This window comes from Pseudomyrmex gracilis, unplaced genomic scaffold, assembly GCF_002006095.1.
Source record: "Pseudomyrmex gracilis isolate BER0280 unplaced genomic scaffold, ASM200609v1 scaffold_1518, whole genome shotgun sequence".
Classification (NCBI taxonomy): Eukaryota; Metazoa; Arthropoda; class Insecta; order Hymenoptera; family Formicidae; genus Pseudomyrmex; species Pseudomyrmex gracilis.
Genome location: NW_018022102.1, coordinates 8,893 through 19,203, shown reverse-complemented (window position 1 = coordinate 19,203; position 10,311 = coordinate 8,893). Strand labels below are relative to the sequence as shown.

Sequence of the window (10,311 nt, the reverse complement as noted above, 5' to 3'; positions counted from 1 at the left end):
ACTGTCGTATTAATAGTCAAGAAAACCGCAGGAAGTACAAATACGACCTTTCTGAAAGATGCAAGACTATTTTTTAATCACGTATTTAAGAATGTCCCCAAAAGTATCGAAAAACTGTTTTACTATAGGTATCAAAAATTTGGTTACTTTTATTGGAAGAAATCAAAAGAATTTAATCCAGAAACCGCGATTAGATGGTTAGAGTGTGAAATCAGTAATTGCGATGGATCTTGCGAGAATGTTCACAGTACAACCTTTCAAGAAAATCTAGGTTTTATATGCAACAGACCGTTGTATGATGAACACAAACCGATGTGGGAAATGCTCATTGGCAGACGTTGTTCAAAATTCAGATCTTACATTGAAGAGGATCCGAGCTTGTCTTCTCAAGACAGCTTCAATACTGATGTAGACGAAATTCCTGTAATATTTCGCGTTCATCATTCTCTTGGTGATGGTAAAGCTTTATTCAAGTTGCTTAATGTCTATCTCGACGAAAAAATCACAAATGAACTGTCGACAATATTGGAAGAACCCAAGGACAGCGCCCTGACAGCTAAAGAAAACTATTTTAAGGAGAAAGAAACTTTTCCAAAAAGAAAAATTATTTTAAACTTGAAAAAAGTATATAACACAATTAAAGAAATTATGAAAAAAGTAATATTTATATTGTTTTCTCTAGAAATCTATGTCTCTCAAATTGTTCGTTGTATGGATGGCAAAAGGTCAGTATTTAAATACGTCGATATTTAAATATCTTAAAATACGTAAATAAAATAATATATTCTGAAATATAATTATATAAAGTTTTTCAATATGCAAAATGTGTAATGTTTAAAATCTAATTTTTACGTATGTAAATACTAACTTCATAAAACTGATGTTCATCAAATCGTCTGTCATGATATTTAGATAAAATATTTTAAGTTTTATAACATAATGAGTTAATCTTGTAGCTCTCTTCATGGTTGGCCTTTAACGGGTGAGAAACTTACAGTTTATCGTTTGGAAAACGATACCGATAAATCGCAGCTTCTGACAAAAATTAGAAAAATAAGACAGTGTACAGGAGCAAAAGTTAATGACATAATATTAACAGCTTTTGCTGCTGGGATAATTAAATATTATTCACGCGTAAGTATAATCAATACTAATTGTGCTAAATGACGCCAAAATGAATTCTTTATATGTAGAAGATTTCTTCATATGTACAAATATGAAACAAAGTGTATATCTTTGTTGCAGATGAAGGAATTAATACCTAATGCAATATCAGTGCTGATACCAAGAAGACTCTCTCTGTCTAATGACAACCTAGTACTGACCAATGATGTTTCGTTTAATATAGTTAATAGTTGTTTTGTTAACGCGGATAGAGAAGATGTTTTAACGTCACATAAAAACTTTCGGTTCTTTGAACGTCTTCAGAGAACTACAATAATAAATAACAAAATTAGAAATAGCTTAGAAGCACCGTTAAATTTTTTCTTCTTTAAACATTTACTTGGAATTTTTCCGGTTGAAATTATAAGACTTTTTATTGCAACTTACAATCCCACAATGATATTTAGCAATATAAAAGGAATACAAAAAAAACTTTATGTTCAGAATCATCTTTTAAGCAACATGGCGTTCTGGATGCCGAACAAGTATAGTATATCATTATTATCGTTTATCTTAACTTACGTGTAAAAAAAAATAGAAATATTTTAGAGATTGTAAAACCATTCTTATATATAATATATAAAATCTATGTACATGCATATATATACATATATTACAATTTATATTTTTAGAAATACAATTGGATTGTCCTTAGGTCTAAGTACTTACAAAGGCAAATTAAATCTGTCTCTATTGGTTGATAAAGCAGTAATAAAAGATATAAAAGTAATCAGAGAAATATTAGACGAGGCTGTATATGAAATAGACTCTGCGTATAATGATCTCGCATAACTTTCGGAATCATCGGATCGTTCAGTGAAACCACTTGTGGAAAAAAATAAGTAAATAAAAATCTCGATTAATTTTTGATAATATTTTACTTTTTTGTGTTGTACAAAAAACTCAGTTTTATTTTTATTAATACATATTTAAGTGTAAGACTACAAAACACTTTTATATATTGTAGGAATGTTCTAAAAAGGAAAAACAATTTTAGTTATGGGCATACTTTATCTTTTATGCACGTAGTGTGTATAAATGTATATATATACACACTACGCAATATCGCGTTTATGTATTTTTAAAAATAAATTAACTAGTAATAATATTGATTTTTTTAAATGGAAACCAAAGACCTTTATATATGAACATCGACTAATCTATCTTATGTAATATTTGTAACGTGATACTTATAAATGTAAAAAGAAATAGTAAAATTGTTTCTCATATAGCTACGACAACCATATTTTTTTGCACAAAATAAAGGACAATTTAGAAATTGTTTTACAAGAAAAAAAAGCAAGTTTATTTGTTATACTAAAATTAAAAAGCTTTATAGTATTTATTATAAAATATAAGTATATATATGTAATATATAGAATTTTAAACAATATATTACTGAAATAATATATAATACTTAAATAGTATTACTTAAAAAAATACATTGTCAAAAAATAGTATTTCTTAAAAACATGTAATCTTGATACTTTTCATAAAAATTAACATTTTTTAATAAATCAGGTTTGTGTTAAGAATTCATAAAACTGTATACAGTTTATGTCAAAGTAGCATTTGATATAACAATATGTTACGTCCTGGAGACTCCACGGTCCCCTTTTTTCTACAACGCGACGCGCCAGCGCATAACGAACCCTTTTTTTGTCAATAATAATAAATAACTCGAACGGGTCTCCTATCGTTTGGAAACTTAAAACTCCAGACGATAGGAAAGCAAACAAAAATTATATCGGCGCCCGGAAAGATAAACTGCGCCTGGCAATAACACAAAATTTTAGATAACTATTCGAGCAGCTTTCCAAACAAACCCGGATATCTCCGGGTCATGAAAACGTCGGTCATAAAAATTAGAGCGGCCAGCGCAAATAGAAACTCTGGCATTTTTATTATAAACAAACAACAAAGGGTCTATGCGGCGTAATCGAAAAGACAATACTCTCCTTTTTTCCTTCCCCTGAACCATCTACATCCAGAGATGAACCAGCGAATGATCAATTCTCCGACTCAACACGATCAACCACCCCTCCGCTCGATCCTAGATTTCAACACTTCCTCCGATTAGCCTCAACTTACAAAAAAGCAAATCTGGAAAGAATCCCCTTTATCCTTGACCCTCTAACAACAGATTCTTCCGACATCTTCCAGGTGATAACCACCACTCCAGCCAGAAAACTCCGCCCAGTCAAATTTCCTTATATAGATAACATCTGTTTAGTTCCCATCCACCATTTTTATACTATATTCCACCCTAGTTCTGTCAAAATGCATGAAATAATCGAAATAGATCTGGAATGATCTCTATACCACGAATCGGCGCCTTAAACATGCACCCGACACAGTTACACCTGTAAAACCCCGCCGGAGGCCCCTCACACACATCCTCGCGTTACTCATACACACATATATATTTTATTCCCCCTCTCTAGCCTCCGAGCAATGACCCTCCGCTTTAATGTAAAATTCGCGATATCACATTCTAAACATTGTAACACCAACCCCTAAATGAATAAATTAATATTGTACGCATCATAATCTTTTCCGTTTAATTAAGACGACCTCTCATCATTCCACATCCTCAATCGATTGCACGGTCTCGTCCTTAGTCCGTGGAGTTAATTCTCCAGACTTAAAAAGAGACCGACAAGTGGGGCCTCATAAGACAGAGTGAGAGCGGCATATCCCGTTGACCTGTCCGTGAGAGCACACAAACCCGCTCGACTCTGCCACAGCGGGATTACCAATCTGCTGTGCGGAGATAGAAAGAGAAACGACAGCTCTCTGTTACTTCACCATAGCCCGACCGTAACCGTGAGCCAAGACGTAACAAATACATGCTTTTACTATTAATAATTTTATTCTAAAAAAGATAATTGTATCTAAAAAAAGAGATGATTTTATTTTAAATTAGGTGATGTTAGCTAAAAAATATGATTCTATCTAAAAAAAATAAGTTTAATTTAAATAAGATGATTTTATCTTAAAAACAATAATTTTTCCTAAGTGATATGATTTTATCTAGAAAAAGATAAATTTATTTAACTAAATAGAAAACTATTCAAAAAAGGCAACAGTATTGGAAAAAAATAACAGTATCTGAAGAAGATAAAATTATCTGAAAAAAATAAAAGTATCTGAAAAGAAAACCGTATCTGAAAAAGACAATAATATCTGTAAAAGATAAAAGTTCCTGAAAGAAATACAAGTATTTGAAAAAGATAATAGTATCTGAAATAGATAATAATATCTGTAAAATATAAAATTATCTGAAAAAGATAGTAGTAGCTAGGTAAGATAATATTTAGATAAGGCCGAAGAATTGTTTTGCAATATTTTAAAAGTAGATAAGGAATAGTAGTTAAGATATGTAGTTAAGGAATAACATATATGTGATGCAAATATAGCATTCTATATGATTTTAAAAGGTGCAATTTTTATTTAAAACTTGCGTACAAATTTACACGAACATATATACAAGATGTCTTAGGATTGGTGTAATATCTCTCGTAGATAGGTAAAACTGAGTCGATAAGTCCTATAATTATGCTAACTTCGCAATAGTTACCGAGATCTTAATTAACAAAAATTTGCGAGCAGGCGTGCATCGGGCTGTCTTACGAGCGTAGGACAGCCCGACGCGCTTCGCACAATTACATTTAAATATGTACAGACGGCGTCACAAATTTGCGGAGTAGGCGCGGGGATTGGAGGGCAAGCGGAGCAGTTACTCGTAGCGCCAACGAGCGCCGTACGAACTAAATAGTAGCAATTGGTTGTTCACGACTATAGACGTAGAATGTATAGACTGCGCGTTCCCTACCTTTGCCATGTTAAGAAAATGTCTTCAACGTTGAGAGAGACAGCTGGTGTTAAATAGTAGCTTCATCTTTGTCTAGCGAAGTAGTGGGGGAAAAAGAAGTATTTGCTGATTGATAGAATAGTAGTGGAAAAGTGGGGATAGAAAAATAGTGGGGGCGAAGAGGAGTGAAAGAGATTAAGGGGAGGGGGTATTGGCAGGTTAGGTGATATAAAACAGTAAGCCCTGATCCTACAGACATTGATAGACAGAGAGCAAGTTACTATTCAAAGTATGTTGTCTCTCTCAACCATAAAAACATCTTTTTAGCCAAACGTGCAGTCTATATATTCTACGTCTATGTTCACGACTACGTCGTGTCGATAATATAACTATTCTTCTTTTTAATTTTGTTCTTAAAATATAAACAGAGAGAAGCTTGAAAGCGGTCACGGCTATAAAAGTTTCTGCGATAGCTTTTTGTGGACATGGTTCTATTCCGTGCTAAGTTTGTGGACATGGTTCTATTCCGTGCTCTGAAAACACCGACGTGGTGGGGATACGCACACAAGCGAGACCGTTGTCCGTGTGCGCTTGTGAAAGAGTGCAGACATAGTATGTTGATATATGACGACGGTACTCGCTTGTGTGCGTATCCTCACCACGTCGGTTTTCTCATAGCACGAAATAGAACTATGTCTACAAACTTTGCACGGAATAGAACTATGGTTACAAAAAGCTATCGCAGAAACTTTTATGGCTGTGGCCGCTCTCAGGCTTCTCTATGGTAAATGTTATAATATATGCTGTTATATTAACTCCTCCCACATGTTGCTACGAGTAACACGGTCTCCTTATTCACTGATATTTGTTACTTAAGATCTCGGTAACTATTGCAAATCAAGCAAAATGGTATAAAACTTTTTGACTCCGTTTAACTTCTTCTATTTGTTTATAAGAGGTACACTAATTTTGGGACAGTCTGTGTATATGAACAAAGTACGCGACAAACATTTAGCGTATGCCATTTATTTACTGACAACTTTACGTTGTTTGAATTTCAAGAATCGTAAAACTTATTATTAAATAATATATTATTTGAATTATATAAATAAAAGTTAAACACTTTAAAAAAGTAAATATATTGTTGCGCTCATGACCGCGTTTTGTCGCGTTGCTGCGCTTTGCGGAAAGAAAGTAACACCGCGTATATCTCACAAGAACTTTATTAACAAACGCGTTACAAAAGCCGCGGCAAAAGCGCAAGGAAATCCCAAACCGTTGATCCAGTTTCTTGTCGATTTTGAGTCTGGCTTCAAACTTCTCGTTTGAACCTCGCCGTGAACAACCCCGTTGCTACTCGAACAAAAGCATCTAAAGCGATCGATCGTTTGACGAACATCTTCTTATACCGCGTGGACGACACGCGCCGCATCTTGCAACACTGACTTCTCTCTCTTCTAGATTATCGTCCCGATGATCAAAAGGAAGTCAACTTTCCCGCTCTCTTCCAGACTGGTATCCCAGAATAAATGAGCAAGTTGACCGGAGAAACTCTTTCCGAGAATCCCCTTCGGGGCAATTTCTGTGTCCACAAAATTCTTCCAACTTCAGACAAGGGGAAAAAACTCACGTAGACCCATTGTTCAAAAAAACACCTCAAGTCCCTGCCTCGATATTTACCCAAAGACCCACGGAAAACCACGTTCAAAACCGTGAGTAAGACGGACTTGAAGCATGATTTCAATGACGTAGACTTTGCAACGACTCGACACGACGCAGATGTCCCCCAACGTCCAACGACAAAACGGAAAGAGTCGGGGTAGCAACGGAGGTATAACTGAAGAAAAGAAAACTAAACGAGTAACTATGCTTAAAAAAAACAAGTACCCACAACATCTAAACACAAAAACAAATAAAACAAATACTCCCCCCATTAATCTACACGGGACTCCGACGCGTGCTCCCACCTTTCGCAAAACGAAGCCAACCTATCAGCATGCACCACCTTACTTCTATGCCTATCCAAGCGACAAATACAATATACCACATCACTCAATTTCTTAAAGATCACGTAAGGCCCCTCTCATTTTTTTTGCAACTTAGGAGCTTTCCTCTTGCTTCTGCGAGGATTAAAAAACCAAACTTTTTGCCTGACATCAAAAAGAACGTTTAGCTTTCCAATTGTATCGCATCTTTGCCTTGTTTGATCTCATTTTTAAACGCTCTCTAACATCCTGATGGATTTCCTTTAGTTTCGACTTCAACTCACGACTATAAACTTCCGAAGAACTTGAACAGTAATTCGGCGGAGAGCCCCGTAACAAATCTAACGGCAGACGCAAATAACGCCCGAAGTTCAATTTGGCAGGTAAAACCCCCGTTGCCTCATGCCTAGATCTGTAAGCAGAAAGAAACATAGGAACCCAACGATACCAATTCTTCTGATTCTCATCAACAAACTTAGATAAATACTGCATTATCGTCTAATGTTGTCTTTCAACCTGCCCATCAGACTGCGGATAAAGAGCAGTAGCCCTTGTCTTCTTCATTTCTAACATCCACGACTATTTCTAAAAAAGTCAAGATTCAAAATGTTTACCTTGATCCGTATGTAATTCCAACGACACCCCATATCTAGAAATCACCTGATCGACAAAAACTTTTGCCACAGTTGACGCTCTAATATTCTTTAAAGAAAAAGCTTCCACCCACTTAGAAAAACAATCTACAACCACAAGGAGGTATTTATTTCTCGAAAAAGAAGCCAAAAAAGGACCCAGAATGTCCATCTGCACCCTCTCAAAAGGCGCGCCGGCATTAAAAACCTGCAACAGAGACTTACTTTTGCCCGAAGAACTTTTTTTTGCAATACAAACTTTGCAAGACTTACACCAGTTTTCCGCATCTCTTTTACATGAAGCCTAATAAAACCGCTTGCAAATTTTTTCTAACGTCTTCTTAACTCCAAAATGACCCCCAGAAGGAGCATCATGAGCTTCTTCCAAAATTCGCTCACCTTTCTTGTAAAGAAACTTGAGCAATAACTTGAAGAAAACTCGAATTCAAATTCGGAGCTAGTCACCTTTTATGTAAAACTCCGTCTGAAATAACTAAAGCGTCCCAATGAGACCAATAACTTCTCGAAGAAGGACCCCTAGCAAAAACCTCTTCCCAAGAAGGACAACCTTTTTCTTTCTCCAGCAAAATGATTGATATGGCCTAATCTTCCAGCTGATTTTTTCGCCATTCCTCGGACGCACCCCTCTCAAAAACTACCCGAGCTACTTGTTCCTCTTGCTTCAAAGCTCCACCTCCACCTTTGAACAATATCTACAGCAAGATTCCGCACAAGGATGCCTAAAAAGCCCATCCGCGTTTCCATGCGCCCGACCGCTCCGATGAACTATTTCAAAGTCATACTGCTGAAGCCTCTCCGCCCAGCAAGCTAATTGACCCTCCAAATCTCTAAAAGACATTAGCCATCTAAGTGAAGCATGATCAATGCGAACTTGGAACTTTCGTTCATACAGATAGTAGTGGAAAGATTTTCTTGAATCAACCATTGCCAATCACTCACGCCGAGTAACACAATAATTCCTCTCAGCCTTACTTAACACCTGATTATAATAAGCGATGACCCTCTCCGTCCTCCGCTACACCTGCGATAAAACCGCACCAACACCATGACCGGAAGCATCAATGTTCAGAATTACTTCTCCTTCTTCAAGAAGAAAAGAAAGCACAGAAGAAGAAGACAACGTCTGCTTAAGATTTGCAAACGCTTCCTGACATTGCTCTGTCCAAACAAACTTAACCTGGTTTTCAGTCAAAGCAAACAGCGGCTTTGCAATCAAAGAAAAGCACTTCACAAATTTACGATAATAAGAACAAAATCCCAGAAAACTGCGAACTTGCCTTTTATTTCGCGGAACAGACCACTCTGCCACAGCTGCAATTTTTTTTGGATCCGTCGAAATCCCCTTAGCCGAAATCACATGACCAAGATATTTCACCTGCTTTCTAAACAAATTACATTTTTTAGGACTAAGCTTTAAATCAGCCGCCTAAAGCCTCAGAAAAACTTCTTTCAAATTAGCTACTTCCTCCTCAAAAGACTTACCAAAAACACATACGCCAGTTAAAGATAATCAATCATCCATTTGCGCATAGACTGATGCTTTTATACTCTCGCTCAGTCATGAAAAACCGAATATTATAATTAGCACCTACACTAAAATTTAAGGTTGGAGATTCGAGATCCGAGAACTGAAATTTAAGATTAAAGACGAGATCTAAGATTTGAGAAACGACTATGAATTCGGACCTAAGAGAATGTGTAATCACTTTTCCGCTTCGTAACCTAGCGCATGGTCACGGGTGCACGGTATTGTGCACATTGGAACACATTTTTTTATAGGCCTGACCGCTTTCAGGTTATACATTGTTAGAAAAATATTGTTGTGCGCCAATTTTTGTAAAGTAAAAGTTAAGAAGGTGAGGCCATTGAGCAATGTGATGAGACATCACTGTCATTGCTCAATGACCTAGTTAAGTTGCAGGAAGGCAGCAGTTCTAGGAAGAACTGCTGGTTGCCACAGGGTGCGACACATCACCGCATTGTCCGAAGTGCACCGCAGCATGTGTCGACACCGGCACCGGTAACTAGCACGGCCGTTGCTAGGACCGGTGAGCCTGCTGAATCAGCGCGATCGATCTACTATAAATCGATCGCGTGGATGAAGCAGGGGGAAACCGTGATTAAACTGCTAGCTCACTGTGTGGCTCCGCAAGCCGGAGAGTTTACCGCAGTGAGGTACAACCGTGTAAGAAACGTAGAAGGAACATTGTAAAGATCAGGAGTAATAAAGGATATTTTAATAAGTTCAAGTACAGAACTTAATCTTCAAACCACCCATCCTCCTCGACATCCAACAAATTTTGGTGGCAGCGGTGGGATCTCTTATTCCGTGTGTCAAGGACGGGACTCAGCAGGAGATTCCGGTTGGATCAAAGGAAAGCAAGGACACTGGGTGAGAAAGAAAAAAAAAACGAGAACGAAATTGAGTTTTAGTTTATAAAAGGGGGTATATTAAAAAAAAAGGATAAAAAAAACATATATAAGAATACAAAAGATATATGTAGAAGAACCCCCGTTCTGGTGAAATACTGCTCCTGAAACAAAAAAAAAGGGGCGTGTTCCGTTTGACCACAGTACGATTCGACACCGATCGATTCGACACCAAATTATTGGACACAGATTTATTCGACACCGTACGATTCGACACCAAATTATTCGACACCGTACGATTCGACACGAAATTATTCGACACCGT

At 36.7% G+C, this 10,311-nt stretch overlaps 1 protein-coding gene across 2 annotated transcripts; it reads left to right on the top strand.

Moving 5' to 3' along the window:
* Positions 1 to 642: 642 nt before the first annotated feature.
* Positions 643 to 2,334, top strand: LOC109862227. 2 transcript variants are annotated; one of them, XM_020442218.1, is made up of 5 exons: positions 643 to 725; positions 957 to 1,134; positions 1,246 to 1,649; positions 1,820 to 2,006; positions 2,132 to 2,334. In XM_020442218.1, the coding sequence occupies exons 1-4, from the start codon at positions 649 to 651 to the stop codon at positions 1,863 to 1,865; spliced, it is 705 nt and encodes a 234-aa protein (XP_020297807.1). In that variant the 5' UTR covers positions 643 to 648; the 3' UTR covers positions 1,866 to 2,006; positions 2,132 to 2,334. The 2 variants fall into 2 exon arrangements, with proteins under 2 accessions (XP_020297807.1, XP_020297806.1); XM_020442217.1 differs by having other exon boundaries at positions 1,797 to 2,006.
* Positions 2,335 to 10,311: the final 7,977 nt, after the last annotated feature.